At 41.1% G+C, this 25375-nt stretch overlaps 1 protein-coding gene across 1 annotated transcript in view; it reads right to left on the reverse strand.

Annotated features, from left to right (window-relative positions):
- The window catches only part of epha4b (eph receptor A4b), a 189112-nt gene that overhangs the window by 152013 nt on the left and 11724 nt on the right, over positions 1-25375 (reverse strand). Inside the window, exons 2-3 of the mRNA XM_017700284.2 lie at positions 11344-11408; positions 162-822 (exon numbers count right to left, since the gene is read on the reverse strand). Of these exons, the coding sequence (XP_017555773.1) occupies positions 162-822; positions 11344-11408 (726 nt within the window). The remainder of the gene's footprint in view (positions 1-161; positions 823-11343; positions 11409-25375) is intronic.

Consider the following 25375-nt stretch of genomic DNA (forward strand, 5'->3'; position numbering starts at 1 on the left):
TGAAGGGCAAGAGTACAGCAGTGTTCCCTGCTCAAGCACACCCTAATCAACTCATCACGTAAACCAGGTTACCTGGTTTAGTCGGGGTGTTTGAGCAAGAAAAACACCACACGGTGCCAGACACCAGAACTGATCTAATCTGTAAGCCACTGGTCACTCACGTTGGCAGTAGTCTTTGCTCTCCTCAAACCCCGGCTTGCAGACACAGCGCCCGATGGGGACCAGCCACCCTCCGTCAGCGCTGCAATACATCCTGGGTGCTTCAAACTCTTCCGAGTCATTGACACAGGAGCCCCGCACCTCAACCAGTGCAGAGTCACCTCCGGTCACCGTGTCAGGGAACTGCGCAAGGTTCAGCACGGCTGTGGGGCACTTCTTGTAGAAGACTCGCAGGGACACCAGAGCGATGCATGCTCCTACATCCTGGAAGGCCAGGTAGAAGCCCTTCTTGCTGAGGTTGCTGATGTCGCGCACCTCCGTGTTGAGTTTCATGACGCGGTCACCAACGTCGGTCTGTGTGAAGCTTTCATCAGCTGCTATGGTATCGATCTTGACGTACTGGCTCTCCTTGATAAACCACAGGTTGGGGTTGTTGGACTCATAGTAATACATGTTGAAGGTTTCCTTACATGTTCCTGGGACCCCAGGCAAACTGTTGCAGTCGCGTAGCGTGAACTTGATCTCGATGTAGACACGTTGGGCGCCGTCACGTGGGATGTGGCGTGTCCGCAGCCAGTTGTTCTGGTTGGCCTCCATCACGTTGCACACTTGGTAGGAGCGCATGGGCGTGTTGCGCTCATCCATCACGCTGATCTCCTCCCACTACAAGGAAACGAGAATTAGGTATACGCTTATATTCAAGGTATAACTTTTCACACAAAACACACTTGATAGAGCTTTGTTTGTTTATAAGCTTTGGTGTACATTTGCAGTCATTTGCGGCCTAAAGCCCAGCAAACTGAATGTTATGGTCTAGAAATATTAAGCATTTTAAATGTATTCATTGTTATGGCTTAAAAACAGTTTTGTCTTCTATTTATTGAGTTTGAAAATGGAAATGAATGTAGGGCACGAGTGGAGTCATTTGTATGTTTGTCTTTCTACCTTTATAGAGGTTTTCCATAGTCTTATGTCTCACTGTAGCCAAATTCTATTATGCTTCAACTACAACCCAAGCCTAATGTGAACATCTGCAATCAAAAAGAAATCTTTTAGGCCTTTACGTTTTTCCAGAAGAAACCTGTTTTTGTGGAAACAGACATTTTTCAAAATGTCCCAAAAATGTCAGATCGTTCATGTCATGCTAACATTAAAGAGACGCTCCCACAACAAAAGTAAAATGGTGTCAATACGTGTGACTGAAGGGGGTATGTGTGCATCTGTGGAAGCCTATTATGATCTAATTATGCATGCATACATGTGCGTGTGTGTGCATGGCCAATATTAGGCAAGACAAAGTGACTTTGTCCTCCGTCGTCATGAACCATCTGCTTCCACTTGTGTGAGGTTCTGTAATTGAGGACACTTCTTGCATGAGTAAGAAAACATTTCTATTCCTTAAAGAGAAAGAAAACAAACCAGGCAGGCAGTCATGCTGGTGCAATCCTTCAAATGTCTGATTCCAAAAAAGATTTCGATTTAGCCAAATATAACCCAGAACCCCAAGCGTATGGATCTAATTTGTAGTGAAGATAGGCTCGCGGACCACCTTCTCAGTTTAGAGCTGGAGTGATTTGAGGCTCCCTTTGAGCTACTGAGAAATGAGCAAATGCCTGGTTAGATGTCAAGCTCTAACCAAACAGAAAACCTTGAGGTCTGTTTCTCAAATGCCTAGAACTGCCTACCCTCAATTTCCCTTGGTCCAGATGCAAAGGCCTCAACAATGGGATGATTTATAAAGTGGAGGCATTACAGGCCCAAACAGAAATCAATTCTCCTAGGAGCCCCAGTGTTTAGTACTACAAAACAGGCTGTCAGTGGACAATGACACAACAATCCACTAAAACCTGTATGTACACATGGCCCAAAAGGCATCTGAATGAAGTGTAAAGCATTGATTCCCTTTTACCAGTGGTAACCGTTAATTATGTAATTTAAGTTGCATCATAAAATGCTTGACATTTTCTTTAGAGAAAAACACTTTTGGCACAACGTAGACTCTGCGTGGAGAACTACGCCAACCAGACTGCACTAAGGTACAGTAAAGCGCAGACGTGAGGCTGTGTTTCTGACAATAGTGTCAGCGAGCTCGTGTTAATTAAAAGGATCATGAGCTCAGAAGTGTACAAAGACATTTTGGATGCAAATACTGCAGAAGACTACAAAGACATAACAGCAGCCTTTGAATACATGAATTTGCCGAAAAGAAAAAAGGTCTGTTAAACTATGGACAAATGTCCAAATACTTTTTGGGTCCACTGTATGTGTTCAGTGAGTGCTTATTGGTCTACTTTCAGATAGAAGTAACTGTAAGGCCATGCTCGGTCATATCACCAAATCATAACTACTAGCTGTTTGAGTCTGGGTATTTTTTCTTTAAAATAATTCAATTCATTCTTGTTTAACAATAATTGAACAATACAGCCACTGACATACATACATCCTATAAGCACCACTGTAAAAACATCTGTATGTGTCAATGTCAAGTCAAAGTTTCTTTATACAGTGCTTTTTACAGGTAGCAGCTTTACAGAAAAATCCATGAGCATCACCAGTGGCCACAGTGGCAAGGAAAAACACCCTAGGAGCAAGAGGAAGAAACCTTGATAGGAACCAAGACTCAAAAGGGGAATACATCTTCTTCTGGTCAGCACCGGACAGCAAACAGCATTACTATAAAATATTAGAATACAAAATGGGAAAACAGGTGGAGCAACGGTTAATTAGATAGCTTAAGTTTATTCAGCAGCAGCAGCAGCAGCAGGAGGGTCAGTTCATGCAGGTGAGTTGCAGATCAGCCAACAGAGATGGAGCTCTGGTGACTCTAGCAGCTCTGAATTACTATGTTTACATCAAACTGAGAATCTGTGAAATTCTCTTCTAAAAATACAATTCATAGGTGTGAAGATGTGAACACATCTAGACGAGATCAAAATCGACCGGTCTGGAACAGATTAGCTCTTCTCATCTGAGCCAGACTGCTGCACAATTCCTTGCCACTCTCGTCGGTTTTGTGCACAGGCTGGTAAGGCTGTTACTGCAACTTGCCATGATGTCACAAGCTATAACAGCATGATTGTCTTGAGACCCGTTGGCAACAGCACACAGCTAAAAAAAATCAACTTAGGCACAAGGGTCAATTACAACTACAGGCTGGCTTTAAACAGATCCATGTGTGCATGTGCATTCAGTTCACTGGACAGCCTGGGGCGAACATCGCAGATCAAAGTGACATATCTATGGAAAGACGTTCTGAAAGGAAAGCTACGCTCTTTCCCTGGAGTGCAGTAATTATGACATTTGGAGGAATATTTACGTAGCAATAAAGGCAGGTTTATGAGCTGCTGTTTATTTATTCTCAAAAGTTAGCCCTGCGTTCGGGTGCGACAGAACTGTTCCCATTGGGGAGCCATTGTCTGGAGTCAGAAAGTATTTTACCGTTAAGAAGTGGTCTCACAAAGTTTTCAGAAAAATGTATAACGCAGTGATTGTTGTGCCATATGGGCCACTGACTTTGAATAGAAACTGAATGCAATTTCCATAAATGTTCGCGTGCGCGTGCTGTTTGGACAGGAGGTAGAGTTTAGCCATTCTCAATCAACACCGCAGATGACGTGGGTGTCTGGTTCATTAGCTTTTCCAACAAGACCTGGTTCTTAGCTTTTTGTCTGAAAAAGTTTAGCTCCATTCAACAGTCACCTATGCAGAGCCGGGCGGCTTTGAAGCAGTGCAAACCCGTCAGATCAGGGCTTCTGCCGAGTCTGTCACTGGCTTAACTTAATTCCCAGCCCGCAATCATCTGGTAGTTTAAGATACTTATGGTGTAATTGGCTTTAAATCCCCCAAAGAACGTCTGGTTTTGAAGGGGTTCCTTTATGAAAGACACAAGACTCGATTTACCTGTTTTCTATCACCCCACATGAACTGTGCCTGTTGTGCTTTAGACGGGTACACATGCATACACTAAATTTGATGCTGAGCAACAAACCAAAGCAAAGCCTCTACATCTGGCTCAGGGCTGAGGGTATTAGCTGTGGCCTGTCAGGGTCAAGTGGCAGACGATTGAGTCACTAAAGTAAATATCCAGTGGTACAGAGCGGGGAACCATGGGAACAAGTCGTTTTTCCTCCAAGCCCTCGGAATGGAGCTCCGGCTGCCACTTCCCCAGGGTAAAGGTCAGCATGCTAATCTCCACGAATGCAACCCAATAGTCCCAAACCTCAGCACCTTTAAATAATCACTGTGATGGGATAACAAGCTCTATCAGTACGATCAGGGCTAGCCAGTCAGGCCAGCTGGGAACACTGAGGAAGGTTCACTGGGTTGATACCTCAGCAATGATCTGGCTCAAAACAGAAAGGACAACCAGAGCAATGCTCTAAAACCATAAACACTAGCCTGACTTTAGTATCTCTGCTTTAAAAAACTTTGAAAAAGTTGATGCAGCCTCTTTATGACTCTACAATAGCATATCATCACTGTCAGGACAAAACCTTGTATCTCCATTGTTGATGTTTTTATATAATTTGAAATCACTGGCTGCTCTTTACACTCTGCAAATAATTCATAATGAATGGAGCAAAATCATTAAATTTTTTAAAAATGTTTTATATTAATTTCACCTGTAAGTTAAGAATATTTTCTCCTAAATAGATACATTTTGTTCCAACAGCAACGTTACACAGCACATATGATACACAGGCATGCATCTGATTTAGGACCACAAATAAAAGTGGCTGATCTGATCTGAAAAGATCAAATGTGTTTGTCCACACAGCTCTGAAAAGTTTGATTTCTCAGAGCTTTTTTGATTTGTGCCACCTCAACTTGTCAAATCCAAATATCATAATTACTGGACCAACTGAAACGATCCAAAATTACCCAGGGAAAAAAAATCCTCTTCCATTAACTCCAAATCAAAGTTCAACTGTAAAGTTACCCTTTTACAGATTCTCTTATTACTCAAAGTCTTAACCTGGTAGCAAGTCTGGAGTTATCAAGTCTGTAATTATCAGCTTTTTTTTTTTTTTTTGCTAAATTCAACATGTTTACATATGTTGCATATATTTAGTTTCCCAACACTCAGCACAGAGAGGTAGTGGCACATTTTCCATTCTTACGCACTGCACCACAGCACATGCTACTCACTGCTGTATGTTCTTTGTTTCAGTTTATGCTTGGTTTTATTATTTTTCTCAATCTGAGTTTCGGTGGCTGCTTCATTTGTAGATCTAACAGCGTCAGGATCTTTCTTTCTGAAAGACTAGTTTAACCATTTATTCATGATGGAGTTTCATATGATTGAAAAGTGAAGTGTTTTACTTTGATTTGCTCTGAAAAGATGATAATTAGCTAGAACTGTCACTAAGCCACATTGCTATAGTTTATAAAAGGCCATGTCTAAAACCTAAGAATACCTCAACGATTTTGCATTGGAGTCCCTGTAGTTATGCAATAATTCTGCAATAAGCATGGGATTTTAAGGGGTTAACATAACTGTTGGCCGGCGACACCCCCCGTACCACCATGACCCACCAAGGGGCTGTGGCCTCTAGGTCAAAAACCACTGACGTAGAGGCTGTCAATCAATCAGTCGTCATTAAAGTGCAATATGTTGAGGCTCATGATCACACAGCAAAATGGAAAAAGGTGACAGTGAAATTATGAGACACTTCTTTTAAAGCCATTTTTTGGGACAAACTTTGGAAAATGATTGAAATGTATGACACTGTTTGCTGAAATTAATATCCATTTTTTGATAGATAATAAAAAGCAATTGGGCTCACTCACCCATGTGTTTGTAGACAGACAGACTAAACATCCCTTTGAAAAGGATAACTTTACCCAGCAGCAATGCTATCAAGCATCGCCAGCTTTCATTCACTGATAGGCACTTTATCTTCACTTGGTCTTGGCCTTTAAGACAAAGAACATGAGACATGTGAAATTGTCTCAGCTCTGTGTAGACCAGCCTGACCTACTCCTGCGCTGAGTCCCCCATCATCTGCCCCAAGCAGACCTCCACAGAGTAATCTCCACTCTCCCAGACTATCACACCCTCTAATCTCATTAATGTACATGGAGGGAGCTTACTAGCGGCAATGTAAACACTAAAACCCTCTTATCCATTCTCACATCTTCTGCCTAGCATCTCTCTGTAGCCCTGCACCGTCGAGTTCTGAAAGCGGGCAGGCTGACTCAAACATGCTGTGTGGTAAATGTCACTGTGTAGCTCCCAGCCACTTTTGAGGAGAGGTGGCAGAATCGAATTCGCACCTAAATATTGGCCAGTTGCGTAACATAACACGGCATTATGTAAGCCCAGCATTTCTCTATCTGAGAGGAAAAGAGCTCTGCCTGCCACAAAAAATTTCAGGGCTGTAGAAAAAGATTCACAGGGGTTCTTCACATTTAGTCGCCACAAAAAAACAGGCCTGCGTTTGTGTGTACATTTGAGTATGTGTGTGTGTGTTTGTTAATGTTCAGTACAAAAACATCCTGGACAGTACTGCTTTTTCTCAGACTGGTGCCCTGTGACAGTTAACTGAGTTACCGTGGTAACAGCCCTCAGTGATGGTGAAGACTCACTGTGAGTCACTACATTTTTGGTGGTCCTAAGACCACAGCGGTTTTGGGTCTCACGAAGAACAATGTGATGTTCTCAGCTCTTGTACAGTTGGATGGTGAATATCAGGCAGGAATTCAACAGCCTCAAACAAACGGCCTTGGACGGTAAAGTCTGTGTGGAATTGACAATTCCCTTCATCATTACTAGACTAATTACAACTTCATGGCCAATTTCAAGATGACGATGTACAACTAACTACACTATGTGCACAATTATTAGGCAAGTGAGTATTTTGACCATATTATCATTTTTAGGCATATTTTCTAACTCCAAGCTGGATAAACTTGAATGCTTAATGGATTTAAGCATAGCAGGTGATGTGTATCTGTGTAATGAGGGAGGGTGTGGCCTAAGGAGGTCAACACCCTATATCAAGGTGTGCATAATTATTAGGCAGCTTTTTTCTTTAGGCAAAATGGGCCAAAAGAAAAGTTATTGAAGTTATTAAAGAGATTGAACTGACTCTGAAAAGTTAAAAATTACAAAAAGTTTCTCAGAGGGATGCAGAACTCTTGAAATTGCTAAGATATTGGGGTGCGATCACAGAACCATCAAATGTTTTGTTGCAAATAGTCAACAGGTTCGCAAGAAACGTGCTGAGAAAAAAAGACGCAAATTAACTGCCAAGGATTTGAGAAGAATCAAGGAACCAGGAACCCATTATCTCCCAGTTCTGTCATATTCCAGAACTGCAACCTAGCTGGAGTATCAAGAAGTACAAGATGTTCAGCGCTCAGAGACGTGGCCAAGGTAAGGAAGGCTGAAACCCGACCACCACTGAACAAGACACATAAGCTGAAGTGTCTAGACTGGACCAAGAAGAATCTGAAGACAGATTTTTCAAAGGTTTTATGGACTGATTAAATGAGAGTGGCTCTTGACGGACCAGATGGATGGGCCTGTGGCTGGATCAGTAACGGGACAGAGCTCCACTTCGAGTCAGACGCCAGCAAGGTGGAGGTGGGGTACTGGTATGGGCTGGTATTATTAAAGATGAGCTGGACCTTTTCGGGTTGAAGATGGGCTCAAAATCAACTCCCAAGCCTACTGCCAGTTTTTAGAAGACACTTTCTTTAAGCAGTGGTCCAGGAAGAATCTGCATCTTTCAAAAAGACGATGATTTTTATGCAGGACATGCTCCATCACATGCATCCAAGTACTCCTCTGCATGGCTCGCCACTAAAGGCGTTAAAGATGAAAAACTTATGACGTGGCCCCCTTCCTCACCTGACCTGAACCCAACTGAGATCTTGTGGGCAATTCTTAAACGGGAGATTTAGAGTGAAGGAAAACAGGACACCTCTCTGAACAGAGTCTGGGAGGCTGTGGCTGCTGCTGCACAAAAAGTTGATCGTCAACAGATCAAGAAACTGACCGACTCCATGAATGGAAGGCTGTTCACTGTTATTGAAAAGAAGGGTGGCTCTATTGGTCACTATTTTTTTTTTTATTTCTCAGAAATGTTCACTGGAAAGCTTTGAGTTGTTTGTTTATAATTCTCACTTGAACAGATGAAAATAAAGTGAGATGGGAAAATGTGTGTTTTTCATTTAGCTGCGTAATAATTCTGCACCATTATAGTTTCCCAATAAATGTGCACATATAGATATTCTCCTTAGAAAGACAAAACCTCACTTTTACTTTCTTAAACATTCATATTTGAGGTTTATTAACATTTTGGATTAACCGAGAGCTCTGTAGTTGGTCATTAATAAAAATAATCCTCAAAAATAAGACTTGCCTAATAATTGTGCACACAGTGTAAAACTCTAACTGTACCATTATTCTGTTCTTTTATGTGACAAAAGTTCAGCTTCAGCTCACATGCTATCACTGTATTAGCGTCTGCTTCAGTGTTCAGTGAAAAACGTCCACTTGGTTCTCCGAATAAGGTTCTTTTCATCACACAGGCTTTCTTTTGTTGTGTTTTGTGGTTTTGTTTAATTTTTCCTTGCATCACAACAGTTACCTTTAGCATAAATCAGATATCTCACATATTCATATTTTCATCTCATATTATTCATAAAATATTTCAACATTTAACAGCTTTCTCATGTTTCTCGCGTTTCACTCTGGAGCCAGTTAAGTTAAAGCTTCCTTCTGGAGTCCCACGTCCCACAACTGCAATGTAAAAATGTAGCTCAGAATTAGGCTTTAAAAATTCTTATAACACATAGAAATTTACACATATCGATATAAAGCCAGATTTCAAAACACATTTCGGACTTGGACTTTAAAGTAAAATAATTTTGACTTCTAATAAAATCTATAACTTCACCAAATGTTTCAGGAGTGATATTTTAGCTCACTTTGAACAGAACGGAATGACTAGCACTAGCTAAGCTTTCAGCAGTAATTTTCCATTAAAACACTAAAACTGTGTCTCGGTAGTGACAGTTCATAATGTTCCACACTGATTTTCAGACTCTGGGATACATCTGCTTCAAAACAATGGGATATAACTGCTTACCATGTGGCTAAGAGGGACAGGGATGTAGTCTCCTGCTCTAAAGTGCAGGGGTGTGGCTAAAATAAGGCTCCACCTACAGGTTAAAACACTTTGTGTTTTGGTATTGACAGGGAAATGTATTTAAAAACTCACAACAAATCTAAACCTTTCCACTTCACTTTAAAAGAAATCAAACAGATCTTGAAAATACTCAGGCCTTAATTGTTTTTTTACTAGATTATTTATATTATACAGATTATTATTAATATTGATTATTATATGTACAGCAGTTTTAGCTCATTCATTAGAATGGTCCATATATAATATAATATGGCACGATCTCACTTTTCTTTTTTGGAAACTGAAACTGAAACCTAGTCTTGTTTGATACCAAATATCTGCTGAAATATTTGCTGTAAAAACTACAAAGCTATTTTAATTGACTTTAAATGTATTTATCTGGTCGGTAAGAATTTATTCATTATAAAAAACATTAACATTACATTATCTACAAATAAACAAAACACTCTGATTTGAAGTTTGTGTTCTAATCCATTTCCAAAACTCTCCTCAAGGAGGTCCAGTAGGTAACAGTTACCATCTCATACCTAGTGTATGGAATAAATCATTCTTTAAATTAAATCTGGTGTGCTGCTGATGGAATGCATGAAAATTCATGTGATGCCTGAAGTAGGAAACTAAACTTGTGTCATCTCCTAATTTTTCTAAGATATGAATAACTTTAATAGCAATAAAAGTCTTGTTCTGTTTTACTTTATATGTTGGTTTGTATTTATTGTAATGACATGTTGTGTTTTTATAGGCAGAAATATACTTACTGCAATTTTAAAACCTAAGGCTAAGACTTCAGCCCAGTACTCTAAGTCCTTTAGGTACACATAAACCATACAGAACATCTGTATGGCTCGTACATTATTTAAAACCAACGTGGTGTGTGGGTATGAGATATGTTCCAGTCTCTGATCGCTCTATTAAATCATTAAAAAGGCAGCTGAGAAATCCTGGAGATGATTTTCTTTAAAGCTTGGCTTGACTTTCGCTAACTTGATTATTTTAAGGCTGCAGCGGGTGCATCTCTCTTTCTCTCTCAGGAAGGTCCACTTTGCCATGAGGGATTGGGATCTTAATCTCACTTCCTCTTTAAATAAGCAGGAAAACATGTCCCGGCTTTGGCTGTTCCACTAAACCTGTGCTGCTCTTTGCTGGAAACAAAACTGAGCTCTTTAATTCCAGCTGCCTGTGAAAACCTCAGGGATGACCTTGACTCTGCTTCACAAACACATGCGCACACACATAATGGACAGATCTGAACTAGAGAACACACTTTCCGCGCAGTGCGCTCCGATCCATGTTCATAAATATTCATGAGCAGGTGGAGTTGGGACCTCCCGCTGCTATTCTAAGGAAAGAATGCGTTTTCCATCACAATTACTGGCACAAAAAACGTGTAAGTCTTGGACAAAGGTTCACAAAGTTGTCTGGGTCCAGGGGAAGTGAGTCGTTTGGATATAATGACACACAGTGGTTTTCTGGCCAGCTTGCAAAAGCTTAAGTACATGACTAGAATAAACCCCGACAAACGCACGGATAGAAGCCTTCAGCACCTACTGAAATGAGGACAACTGCTTTTTACAGCAGGGCTCGACTGATATACTGGCTTGGCCGATAAATAAAGTCTTATGGACTTGTTATCAAAAATAGCATCAATAAAGAAATGATATTGCTTTGAAATTGTTTTTTCTACTCATCAGAGGCTTGTGGAGTCCATGCCAGAAAAAGGGGGCATAGCAACTACTAAGAAATTCTGAAATTAATGTGAATATTTTAAAGATTCCTCTTTTACTTGTGCTTAACTTGTTTTGCTGATAATGCAGTTTGTAATAAAAAAGAAATATTGCATTAAATTACAATAAAACGTAAAATAGAGGTGTTTTCACCCAGGACACCAACATGTATCAGTGATTTTATCAGAAATTAGAATTTTTACCTTAAAATCATCATCATATCATTTGGTACCTATTATAAAGTGCATGAGCATGTGTTGCATATTAAAGGCTGTGGACAATCATGATTTGCTGCTACTTACCCCTTCTGCTGGATAGGCCTCCCAACCCAGGTCCCCCAGTGCAGACATAGAGTCCAATAGTGTAACTAGAGAAGGGAAGACAGAGAGAGAGAGAGAGAGAGAGAGAGAGAGAGAGAGAGAGTCGGAGTGAATGATTCAGCGTAACTTAGCCAACCTTGTGACACTTGGTTAAGAAAACCAGGCAGTTTTGTTCATATGAATATCCAATTGCTTTTGCCTGGTGATAAATTAGTGCTCGGTGGAAGATAATCAGGACAGCAGCCTCTGTTTTAGTCTAGCCTCACAGTCTAAATCATTCCCAGAAGCCCCAAAGTCGCAACCCTGGGGAAAAGCATGCTGATGTGACCCTCACAACAGAAACAATGGTTTGTGAGTCAGAGCAATCAATAACAGACAAATGACATGCAGCATGCAGAAAGAAAGCCTGTGTACACTCACTTCATCAGCGACAGTGTTATGGTTACTAAGTCTAGGGCTAGAGGTTAGGGAACCGGCCCTGTGACCAGAAGGTCCCTGGTTCAATCCCCAGTGTCAACAGTATGTGATTGACATGCCCTTGAGCAAGGCACCTAGCCCCCAACTGCTCGCTGGGCGCTGCGGATAGGGCTGCCCACTGCTCCAGGCAAGTGTGCTTACTGCCCCTAGTTGGTGTGTGCTCACTAGTGCGTATGTGGTGTTTCACTTCACAGATGGGTTAAATGCGGAGGTGAAATTTCCCCATTGTGGGACTAATAAAGGTCACTTAATCTAAACTCTACTGCAGTTCATGTAGGGATACATGTTGTCTGTGGATAGATTATGGACACCTTGCTTGCCTTTGAGTATTTTCATTGTTTTACACTGTTTCTTTTCTTTTCTTAGGTAAAAAAAAGCCTGCAAAGACTAGATCAACCCATACATAAACGCTGTACACCCTACACACCCTACTTGATAGGATTAGGAGCTCAGCCATCCGGGAGGAGCTCAGAATAGAGCCGCTACTCATCCACATTGACAAGATCCAGTAGAGGTGGTTCAGGCATCTGATTAGGACTACGGTATTGGCCATGTATCCTCAGGCAGGACACCAGATACGTACTTTAACCGAGGCTGCATCTGGTTAGTCTGTAATTTAAGTTATTGCAAACAGACAAAGAAAACTATTGGAAAAGCTAACGCTCCTCAACGTCTGACAGGCAATTTACATTAAGGAATAAGAACACAGGAATGTGCCCGTATAAAAGCTGGTTTAAAGCCCCTGTCCTGAGCCTCTGAACTGTGTTTTCCCAGTCTGTGCTCTATTCCAGGGTAATTAAGGTCTCGGCATTGCGAGGCATTAATTTTTAATTAGGGCCCATCTGCAGATGTTGTCTTTTCACCCTACAGCGCAGACTCAAGCTCCAGATAAGTCATACAGGCAGACGCACTTACGTTCACTGACATAAGATGCAGAAACAGACAAAAATAAAACCCAGATCTGATTTTCAAATAGTGGCTCCATCTGCTTTCAAAAAGAGGCCATGTTCTGTAGGAATGTGGGTGAATGTAACTGAGAAAAATCTATTCAGACTGAGCTTCATGGACATGTACAACAGTCAGAGACCACCCTTCATTTATTTTCACTCAAAATGCTCTTTAAGTTCCATTATTTGCATCTCATGATCCAACGATGTTGAGGCCTGGGCTCTGGGGTGGTCAGTCTATTGTATGGAGAACAACAGCAGCTGTTTTGCTTTATTTGCAAACCTTCTTTTTATACCTTTTCTACATAACGACTTCACAACTATGCCTCCTTTCAGACCCTGAGCATTGAGTTGTCGTCCTACAGAGGAAGAACAGCTCTGAAGCTTGATTTTCTCCTCTCTCAGAGATGAATACGTTTAAGTGTTGTTAATCAGATGAGGGACAGTTTTGGTGTCTACCAGGTCTTTCATGGTTGTTAAAACTCATTTCCTCTACATACTTCAAAACATCATTTTATTTACTCATGCTTTGACTTTCCACTTTCATATGCGCACAGATTATCTTATACCTCCTCAAAAATATCTCCTGACAATGAAGAACTTCTACTTAATGGCTATTTTGACTGGAAATTACCTAAAAGAAAGGTGGTCTCTGACTTTTGCACAGGACCGTATTTAATTCTATCAAGCCACTTAGTGAAATATGAGACATATATTAGTGTACAGTAGTTCTGATGCAAGAAAAGTGCACACATGGATGCACAGACAAAAACACCTTTACAGTCAATATTCTAGGAAATCAACACAAAGATATTGCTGAGCTCAGGCTGGCTTCGCTTAAATCACTTCACTGTAGCCTACAGGTCACATTACTGGCTTCTAATGCTTAATTGATTTTGTTGGATTGTTTAGTGTTTTACTGTAATGTCAGGACAGGTCAATACAGGAAACAAATACTGAATACACTTCAAAACAGGTAAAGGGAGACTGACAGAAACGGAAAGAGAGACAGAGAGAGGAAAAAATCAAAGATCACAGAAAGCAGATGAGATGCTGATGACAAGACAGAGATTTACTCTGCAATGCACTGATGTACTGCGGTGTGTATGTATGCATTAGTGTGTGTGGTGCGCTGGTTTGATTTATAAAGACAGTGGCGTGTTTGTAAAAGATTAATGAATGGTGATTCATGTTTCATAAATAGTTTCCTGCATGCCCAGTGTAATTCTTCACCGAGCGAGAGCTGCATTCATCCTGCCTCTCTATTGAACGCACTGTGAAGAGCTAGAAAAAAGCACGGAGGGAGAATTCCATTCCACACAAGAGTCTTCAGACTGTCTGCAGAGCTGCCATGCTCAGATGATTTCATGATGACGGGTCACGACTACATACTCATCACTGAGTGTTCATTTTTGCCATAGCTGACCTCTATCACTCCAAAGTAAAATTCCAGGGGCTTAAAAGCCGTCACGTACTAAAACCTGAACCAAAGTCAGGTTTAAAAGAGTAATGTGTGTTTGAATTAATGTCCCTTTGGAAGCAGGTGTATTATTCTTAAGCATGTCTTGTTAAGACCCACTTCTTAGTGGTAAACTGCACCTAGCCTATATGAACTGCATGCATCAGTTTTTTGAAAGTCACTTGCTACTAACAAAACAAACTAATACAAAGCGATATTTTCCTCCGACTTCACTCCCTTAAAGAGAGTATGTGACTCAGGCAGCATTGGATGTGAATCAATGAGAAAACACAGCACAAGAGATTTTCAAGCCAGTGCTCAGGCACTGCTGACCTTAAATCAACCAACCTGCATCTATCTGAAGTGTTTGTAATCAGACATTCTACATGTGAATGCCCTGTAGAGGACTTGACTAATAATCCCATAATGCTGATACATAATAAAAGGTAGTGGCTGTTCAACACCAGTCAGAGACTTTTTTGCTTTAACTTCCTTGCCAGTCACTCTGTTTTCACTTATATAGCATCATATTGTAGATAAGGCTGAAGAGTGAAGCAAGAGATGCTCCAAAGAGCCAAATGAAACTCTAAACTACTTAGAAAAATACACCGCGTGCGGGCTCTACTACACTTGAAATCATTAGAGTTTAGGCATTGTAATGTTTCCTCTGAAATAATCACTATGTGACCACATCATTTTAATTATCCAATATTTTGCGTGAATAGATTTTCTATTTTTTATGATATCTCTGACTTGTGTGTATCATAGCAATCAACATTTAGACATATCTGGTACACACACACACACAAACACCTCTGTCTATTTTTATATTATATTTATACTGTTGGTAAAGTCAGTAGTATAAATATAGTACAATATACACTGATCCTTGTTTCTATACTCATTGTCCATTTTATCAGCTCCACTTACTGTATAGCTGCACTCTGTAGTTCTACAGTTACAGACTCTAGTCCATCTGCTTCTCTGATGCTCTGTTAGCCCCCATTTACCTTGTTCTTCAGTGATCCGGACCCCCATGGACCCTCACAGAGTAGGTACTATTTGGGTGGTGGATTGTTCTCAGCACTGCACTAATACTGAGTGGATCCGACACAGCAGTGCTGCTGGAGCTTTTAAACACCTCAGCATCACTGCTGGACTGAGAACAGTCCACCAACCAAAAATATCCAGCCTATGACCATTGATGAAGGACGAAAGGGTGACCGACACAAACTGTGCAGCAGCAGATGAGCTGTCGTCTCTGACATCTACAAGGTGGACTGACAAGGCAGGAGTGTCTAATAGAGTGGACAGTGAGTGGACACAGTGTTTAAAAACTCCAGCAGCACTGCTGTGTCTGATTCACTCGTACCAGCGTAACACACACTAGCACACCACGTCAGAGTTACTTCAGTGCTGAGAACGATCCACCGCCTGAATATTACCTACTCTGTGAGGGTCACTGAAGAACAGGGTAAATGGGGACTAACAAAGTGTCAGAGAAGCAGATGGACTACAGTCTGTAACTATAGAACTACAAAGTGCTCCTATACAGTAAGTGGAGCTGATAAAATGGACAATGAGAATAGAAACAAAGAGGTGGTGAGGAAAAAATGCTACTTTATTATTTTAATGTTATTTTAATCAGTCAGTGAAACCAGAGTTATTTCCAAGTGATTGTGAGTGGTTTCTTTTAGTCCATTCATCAAGAAATTTACACACAACGTAAAGGGCAACTCAAATCATGTCAAAAACTGAAAAATGGCAAAAATGGAGATACAAGGTTTTCTTAAACATAAGAAAACATTTATTAAACATGTCTAAATCTGATTAAACAGTATCCAGGTCTTCATTCAGGTCACTCAGGACAGTATGACCTACTGTGCGCTATGAAAATGAACCACGGACAACCCCTTAAACAACAGCACCTCGGGTGCAAATGCTGATCTAGAATCATTTGTGAAAATGACCATTCATACATACAGAGGAATTCATACATACAGAGGAAACTGACCCAAGATCAGTCCTGATTTGTGAATACCAGCCCTTAAATTGTTCAAATGACATTTTTCCTTGAACTATACCTTTAACTGACTCAGTTTTGGCCTGAGAAATATAATGGGAAGTGTTTCAGCTAATTATAACACATGAATATTTTTAATACATTATAATAAATCTTACAGGTGCTTAAATGAATTGGATTAAATCATTGAATCAAACTGCCAAATCTAATTGCTGAGTACTAAATCAAATTGAAACATTCTCGCTATACAAAAAACATTTTTCAGTCAAATAAAAAAACTCAGCCCTATTTCTTAAACTTACGGAATGTCTGCATATTCAAGGTGAAAATGCCCAACAGCTCTGGATTGTGTGTGAGTGGAATTTGAAATCAGGATTAATAACACAGGTATTTACAATTGATACTCAATGATCTCACTTGTAAAAGATAAAAAATACCTGCCATTGTTAAATATCACCCACACAGACTTACTCCAAGTTCCTGTGACTTACAAGCACCAACTTCATTACTGCCTTTGCCTCCAGATATTCAATATAGGAACTTGTTTGTCTTATAATTGGAATGAATTTGGCCCACAGATAGGCTGGGGTTTGTCCTAATGCACTTCCATTATGTTAACAGCCTGAAACTCATGACACAGAGTTTCAGGAACATTCCTACCCTGTGCTGTTGATTAGACTTATAATAAACAAATGTGAGTAAGGAAATCTCTGCACGAGTGGCATGGAAGTCATAAATAAGGCTGTAATGGTTTCAATACTGTCAATGTTTGAAAATGCTTAAAATACTTGCCCAGTAAATACAAGACAATACAAAATGTGTGTTATATGATTTCACTGTCTTCCCTGTTGCTATTAGATGAAGATCTGATCACATTCTAGAAGACATTTATACAGAAATTCCAGACTACTATTCTTACTATCGCATATTTATGGATAATAGGGTGGGAATTCTGACTGATTTTGATATTTAATCCAAATCAGAATTGCTTTATTTCAGCAAGTATGTTACACATACAAGGAATTTGTTTTGGTGAGGGCACACATGTATGTCATGTACCATATTAAACAGACCAGACGGCACACAGACTATTAAGAAGTACTAAGCAAAGGGAAAATTACAATAAAATACAATAAACAGAACTGTACCATTAAATAGGTAATAGTTAATAGTTAAAAAGTAATAATAAAAAAACAGCCAATGTGACAGGAGCTCAGGAGATGTACATATAAGATGTATGAACATCTGTATATACGCAAATATGAATGTACATATGAGACACTGAGTATGCTCTTAATGGTACAGCCGTAAAAGTTCAACAGTATCCCGAAACACAGGTGAGCTTTCTTGAGGTTCCATAGGAAGTAAAGAAGCTGTTGCGCCTTTTTGACCATGACAGAGGAGTTTAGGGACCAGGTGAGATCATCAGAGATGTGGATGCCAAGGAACTTGAATTTAGACACATGCTCTACCCCAGCTCTGCTGATGTAGATTGGGACTGTGCCTGGCTTCTAACCCTCCTAAAGTCCACTATGATCTCCTCGGTTTTCTGGGTGTTGAGTGCCAGGCTGGTGTAATCACACATCATACGAACGTTAGTAAACATTTAAATGTACAAGCAGTGTAAATATGCATTATGCAACAGAAGGAGTTATAATTTAATACTGTAAGGAGGTTTTGTTGGTTTGGTTTAAGTTTGACGTGTGAAGTGTCCACTGTGGTTGATGAGCGCTACAGCTCAGGGGAAGAAGGTATTAGAACATCTGGTTGTGCTGGTTTTGATGGTAATACATGCAAAGGTAATGAAAGGACATCTGGTTAGAAAAAAAGGGCTTTGTTTGGTATTAACATTGTGTAGTTCTTACTCATCATACACAAACGCCATTTAAGCTGGTGTACTGGTGCTAGCCGGCCAAAAAAAGCACAAAAGGAAGTTTAGCAGTAAGCAGAAGCGGAGGTCTATTATTTAAAATAGCGTGTTATTTAAAATGGTCAAGGGAAAACATTTCATCACTGTGGGTTTGTGTCAGATAAGGCCTGAATAATAGAGGCGTCCCCTTCAAATAAGCTAACACTAAAACTACAATGTTTTTTCTCCTGAACGGATGACCTGAAACATATATTTGTTTTTAGCTCTTACTAACAGCAGCTACAAGACATCTTCACATAATAGCGAAGCAAAACATCTTCATCTCTGGATAAAAGAAAAACTGTAGCACTTTCCAGTCCTGTTCAAACTCTGTTTCACTGAATTACTCGCATGTATTCTTTCTCCCACATCAGTAAAACAAATACCCAAACGGAAATTTCACTGAACACTGCCAGTTAACTGAGCTCTTAAGAACCACTACACTCAAGCTTTATGTACAGTTTTGAAGTTACAGCTCTCTTTCTCTCACCTCTCCTTTCCTCCTCCTCTCCAGCCTGTGAATGGATGAGGAACATTTTCTCAAAGATGCCTGTCGTGAGACATTGTGTTCCTGCCTCGGCATCATTTCTAAATAAATGAAATAATGAGGAACGAGTGGCCAAAGATTTGCGGAGGCCATTCAGCAGGAGAAAACGCTGATTTATGCTACACAGGCTCACTTTGGAGATGTGCTCAATGCACTGAGGGCCACTTTTGCCTGTATGAGCTGGGCTCTGTTTAGGCTGGCAAAATGATGTTGATTTGATTAAACGCACACGCATGCAATGATGGAATGAAGAAGAGTCTCAAAAAAAATACGTAATACAGACAATGAATGAATAAATGAATGAACTCAATTCCGCTTCATAAAGCATTCAGTTCACATCGTTTTTAGAATTACCCACAAGGCTGTTTGTTAATTATTATCATAGCATTAATTTCACCTCCACATTTTAACCCATTCATGCAGTGAAATACCCACATACACACTAGTGAATGCACACACACTAGGGGACGTGAGCATTGGGCATCCCTAGCCACGGCACCCGGGGAGCAGTCGGGGGTTAGGTGCTTTGCTCAGTGCACTTCAGTCACATACTGTCAGCTCAGGGGATCAAGCTGACGACCTTCCAGTGACAAGGCTGGTTCCCTAACCTCCAGCCCACTACTGCCCCCATACTGTGGTGCCAAATACTGACATCACAGAAGGCGCCTCTGTGCTTCCTACACATTTGTCCTTAAATGGACAGAGCCCACCAGCAGGCCCATAGTTTTATCGCACACTTCTATCATCTAAGAACAGCTCAGCCAGTTTGCACTGAAGTCCCTGTAGTTACTGAATAATAAGGATAAGAAAAGCTGCCAAATTATCCCAATTCAGCCAGTTTCTCAGGTCAGTGGTATTACTGCATGTTGCCAGGTATCTAGCTCAGTTTAAGCAGACCAGTCATTCACCAATGCATTTTACTACACTGCCCTACATATCACAATCACAACATGCAGCAATATAATCATAATGCTAGTATTTTCACCATATAATGCAGCCCTACAAAGAGGGCAAGGTCAATATTCAACATATCAAAAGCTGGTAGTAGATAAGATCCGTGAACTCGAAGGCAAAGCAACAGATAGAGTCCATCCTGGTGAACGGCATTCACAAACAGAATTACTTTTTTATTTAAATGCCTGAATTTGTTGAATCGATAATGAATCCATTTCCTCTGTCATGCCAACTGTCAGTTCTCTTCACTCTCTCATCGCAAATCCACTCTTTTCATCTATCCCTTTATTCCTCTGTGTTGTGCCTGAAGCATGTGTGGGAAACGTTCCCAGGGGAAGAAATGAAAAAATATCCACTCTCTCTCTCTCTCTCTCTCTCTCTCTCTCTCTCTCTCTCTCCTCGTGTCTCCCTCTCTCCCTCTCTCTCTCTCTCTCTCTCTTGCTCCCTATTCTGTTTCCCTCTCCCCATGTGTTGCTCCATTCTCTTTTCCAATCTTCCTCTGTCTCTCTCTCTCTCTCTCTCTCTCTCTCTCTCTCTCTCTCTCTCTCTCTCTCCTCGAGTCTCCCTCTCTCCCCCTTTCTGTTTCCCTCTCCCCATGTGTTGCTCCATTCTCTTTCCCGATCTTCCTCTGTCTCTCTCTCTCTCTCTCTCTCTCTCTCTCTCTCTCTCTCTCTCTCTCTCTCTCTCTCTCTCTCTCTCTCTCTCTCTCTCCTCGTGTCACCCTCTCTCCCTCTCTCTCCCTTTCTGTTTCCCTCTCCCCATGTGTTGCTCCATTCTCTTTCCCGATCTTCCTCTGTCTCTCTCTCTCTCTCTCTCTCTCTCTCTCTCTCTCTCTCTCTCCACCATCCCTCACTCCCTGAGGAGCACGCTGAATCCTCAGCCAGTGTAACTCTAACTGGCGCTGCACTGCACTCCATATCTCGGTGCTAAAAGACCTGTCCCCATTACTCCCTCATCACCCGGCTCCTGTTCTACATTATCTAATAAAGCCCTCAGCAAACCCCATCAGCAGCTCAGAACTCAATGCAAAGCCAATCAGACCCAGCCAACACTTTACAACAAAGAATCTGTCTCCTTCGTGCTCTGCCTGTCTGGATCGGCAGGTTACAGACTCAGACTGCTCCCATTAGGGCCTGGTAACACCGGCTCTGTTTCACATAAAAAGCTGAAGCTGTTATTTAAGAACATTTCTTTTGTGTATCTGCAACCAAAGTGGTTTATTATTACTGAAAACAGTGATTCCGAACCTGTTTGAACAGCGGCGATTCAAAACCTTTGGGCAGCAGTGTACAGTGGCGCGGCATTGCCAGCATGTGGACGGAGCTGTCTGCAGATTTCGGAGTAGCCCTGCTGATAACCCCTGCTTTCAGAAAGCGCAGCGGCTTTTCAACAGTCTCTAGTTTCAAACATGCTTAAATATCGATTAGTCTCAGCAGGCACTGCTGTACATGGGGACGAAAGACTGCGAGGGAGGCGGGGGGGGTATCTTCCTGGAACAAGACCCCCCCGGAGCAAATCAGAACCCACTCAACATGAAGGGCTGGAGTTTTTAGTGTGATAAATCAATAGCTCTGACGCTTTTAACATAATGTATTGACCGCTCCTCCATTTAGTAGTTTTGCATACGGTGGATCTGTCTGGAACGAAAACGGTGCTCAGTGAGCTGGTGTGGTGAAGACCTCTTACTCTAAATAATCATTTTAAATTGAGTATGTGCCAAGCAGAGGAAGCGTTCTCAAAAGTCTGAGAACCCCACAGACCAGCACTGCTGTTGTGTTCGTTTGAGCCGATTCTGACTGATTCAGCCTGGCCTATTACGGCTGAACAATGCATGTTGTTAATCATTTTTTTGCTATATTAGTGTTTGGAGTGCTGATAAGGCTGAAATATGCAAATCAACCCTCTGCCAAAGCATTCTGATCAATCATAGTTCCAGATGAGTTTTTCTAAGGATGCTGTGATAATAAATCATTTTGCTCAAAATAATGCAGGCCATTCTTTAACCTTGTTACTTCAAGGCTTCACTAGTGTGTTTTTATAGGCATATTTCAGCATCTGTAGCGCATGATTTGATTACCACAGACAGTAAATGCTTTTTCCAGGAAAAGAACAGAAAATCTGCAGCTTCACAACACACTGGTGCAGAAGCAACTGCCCCCTGGCAATTCAACAGGTTGTGTGTTCTGTTATTATGTACAGGGAAATACTACAATTATTGTATGTGGTACTCAACCATACAATACAGATAGAGCAGGAGCCGCAATATCTACGAAGCAAATATAGGCGTTTTATTCGCTATGCAAAACAACCAGTGAACCTACATGTCATAAGTTTTTATATGTAATGTTAAAGGGGAAAAAAGGTCTTTTTGGGTGCTATTTTGCCTTACAACATTCTGCATGTACTCCTGCGCCATGAATGGATTTCAGATCTTTTAAAACCTTTTCTAAAATCTATCGTAAACAATGTTTCAGTAGAGTTAAAATCCTTTTAAGTTAAAAATCCTCAAAGTTAAAATCCTTTTAAAATGTGTTTTTCAGTTTAAAACCGGCCTGCCCTCTTTAATTGTATACTGTTAGACGTGTGGTTCCTAATACCACCACTGGGGATAGGAACCAGAAATCTAACCAGGCCACCACTATCACCACCACCACAATTATGGCTCAGTCATTTTCTCTAAACTGGCCCATCTCACATCAAATCACTCTGACTTTACCTGCATTTTAACTATGCTTTTTTGAAGAGTTGTTAGAATTCCACTTTAATACCCTGCGCATTTACATATCACAGTCATTTTGTGTCGCAATTCAATGCCATATGACATTGTGCTCATATGATGCAGTCCTAACGCCTAGTGTGCGCCTATCCCACCCTGATTAGGACCCTGATAGAGGAGGAGGGGATTGCTTTGAGAGGGTCGAGGGGTGTGTGTGTGTGTTTTTCTGTGGCTGTGATCTACTGCTTCAAGCTCTCTGATCTGTGAGGATGGAGTCCCTTTAATGCACCTGCCAACACTCAAACACCCTGCCAGCCCTGCCAACGGGACAGACGGAGCCAGACACCTCGCGACAGGCGATGTATACACACAAACACACATACACTCACACATAGAAGCAGAAAGTAGAGCTCAAACATTTATCATTTTTATCTAGAAATCACCATTTAAAAAAGAGAAATTATCAAATCACAAGAGCTGCAATTCTAACTGTAGCTTTTATTTGAAACAGCACTGTTTTATCCTTTTAAATAAAGGTATTCTAACTCCACCCCCTGTGTCTCACCCAGTGAGACAACAAACATGTTTTTGTTTGAATATATATTACTTAATAGGTTCTTATTTTCCTTCTAAAACTTTTCAAATTAAAGGATAAAACTTGAGACCTATTTTCTTTTTTGCATATTGTTCCCTCCACAAATATTGCACTTTGGCCTCTCAAGGCAAAAAGCCTGGACAAACAAACACCTATGAGGTGTGAAGGTGACTACACAACCACAAATAACCGGTAGTCTGGCACAATATGTTCAAGCCTTAAGCCAGAAACAGTGGATATTCTGGTGTTCTTGGTCAAAATACCAGGCCTGTGGTCACTTGCATAAAACATCTTCAGTAAACGTTGGCCTTAATTTTTTTTACTTAATCATCTTACCTTACATGAACTGTTTAAAATCTCTTCAGAAAGATGTTAAATCCATGACTCTACTGAGTTTTAGGCCCAATCCCATTTCACCCCTCACCCCTACCACTTAGCCCTTAGCCCTTTTTTAGTTTTGGGAGTTCACATCTAGGGGTAGGGTGTCCCAGTTTTTGTTGAGATAGAGGGGTAGAGCGAAGTGTTAGGACTACATGGCCCTCCAAATGGAGGTTTTTCAGAGACACACTCCAAACAGAGTCTTACAAGAAAAAAGAAAAAAAAACGACTAAACGGCTGAGCAAGCGACCAAAGAAACCCACAATTGTGAGTATTTTCTGCGTCAAAAATTATGATAAACATTGCACTATCTTAGTTTAGTGTCGTTTCAATGTATTATGGTCATTTTCTTCATAAGAAGCATAAAAATCTCTAGTAGAAATCCCATGTTAATGTCTCGGTAGCTAGCTAGTTAGAATTTCCCGTTCCACTTTAAATGGTACAGCAGTTACATTATAGAACTGTGACATCATTTAAGGTGGAACAGGAAAATTCAAACAAGAAGCTGGCGAATAGCTGATGTCAGCTTCACATCACCAAAGAATTAAAGGTGGGCAATATTAAAGAATTGATCCCCCTCTTTGAAAGCATATGATTCCCTAAATTTACCTAAAGTCCAGCAGTGAGGAGCTGCAGAGTGGCAGGGTCACCTACAGAGCAGCGCAAGTAGCTGTTAATAAAGTAATGTTCTTTTTTGTTTGAGGGTCTCATTTCATAGTGAAGATTTCAACAACAACCCATTGTAACTCAGGTCTAAAGGGCAAGGTGACTCTTGAAAACAAGGGGTAGGGATGCAATGTTATGCAAGTGCCCACTGGTCTTTCATTAATACATATAACTTAATTGTAAGTTATACTGTGGTCATAATATTGGTCAGAAAAATCACAATTAGATATCTACCTCAAGTCATTCAGCCTTAACAGTCACCTAGAAGATCCCACAGGCATGAACATTCATACAGAAAGAACTAGCTTTTACCTTATCATAACTCTCTCTCTCTCTCTCACACACACACACACACACACACACACACACACACGCACACACACACACACACACAGACTCCCACATCTGAATAAGGGCTCAGAGCTTTTGTTCCGCTCTCCTCCCTGTGCCACGGGTGAGAGCGTTGTCGTGGTAACAGCAGAGCAGGGAGCTTCAGGGGTGGGGGGTGCTTTGGGGCCGGTGGTGGGTGGGGGGGTCTAGAGTCGTGTATAGCACTCCTGCACAGACATTAAACAGAGCTGGAGCCCACAGGGGCCGCTGAGACTGCATCCACGCCAGGTCACCCAGCAGCCAATGGCACATTAGCCAGTGCTGAAGCAAAGCTGGAGAGCCAGCTACAGTACCTGTGAGGACGTGTACAGAATAGCTAACACAAGACTGAAGAAAAAAGCTACAGAGTCAAGTTCTTCAGATCCCGTCCTTGGTACCAGTTTCAAATATTCTCTGCCCCAACACATCTGAAACCTGGAGTTTCTTTCCTCACACCGCTGCACGCATGAACAGTTGTTGAGTTACCTGACACACTGTTTTTGCACTCATCTCTTCTCATTTGATTTCATTCAGTATTGCTACCTCCTAGCCAGCTGCAATCCTCTGCACTTGACTTGCTTTTTAATTCACAAGTTTATATTTGTGTAGTATATGGACAAGTTACTGTCCAAGTGGTAGAGTCAGTTTATGAGGAGCCACTTCCTATTTCCCTCTTTATATCAAAAAAATGAGTGCAAAGAGGGAGCCTGTGAATGAGTCCTCGATGAGTGGCGATGAATGGAGCTCAACGGCTAAAAACAAAAAGTTAAAATAGTCAGAATAGTCTATAAGTACATGCCCAGAACTTTCTTTTAATTTTAGAAAGTAGAAGGATGTATTTCACTAAAAAAGCAAAGAAGACTCACCTGTTTTGGGCAGCTGGATGCTGGCATTACTGCTACTGAGTGCTGATTGGATGGTGAGTGGAGCACACAGGGATCACAGATGTGCTCACAGACATCATTAATGTACAT

Source organism: Pygocentrus nattereri, chromosome 2 (genome assembly GCF_015220715.1).
Source record: "Pygocentrus nattereri isolate fPygNat1 chromosome 2, fPygNat1.pri, whole genome shotgun sequence".
Classification (NCBI taxonomy): Eukaryota; Metazoa; Chordata; class Actinopteri; order Characiformes; family Serrasalmidae; genus Pygocentrus; species Pygocentrus nattereri.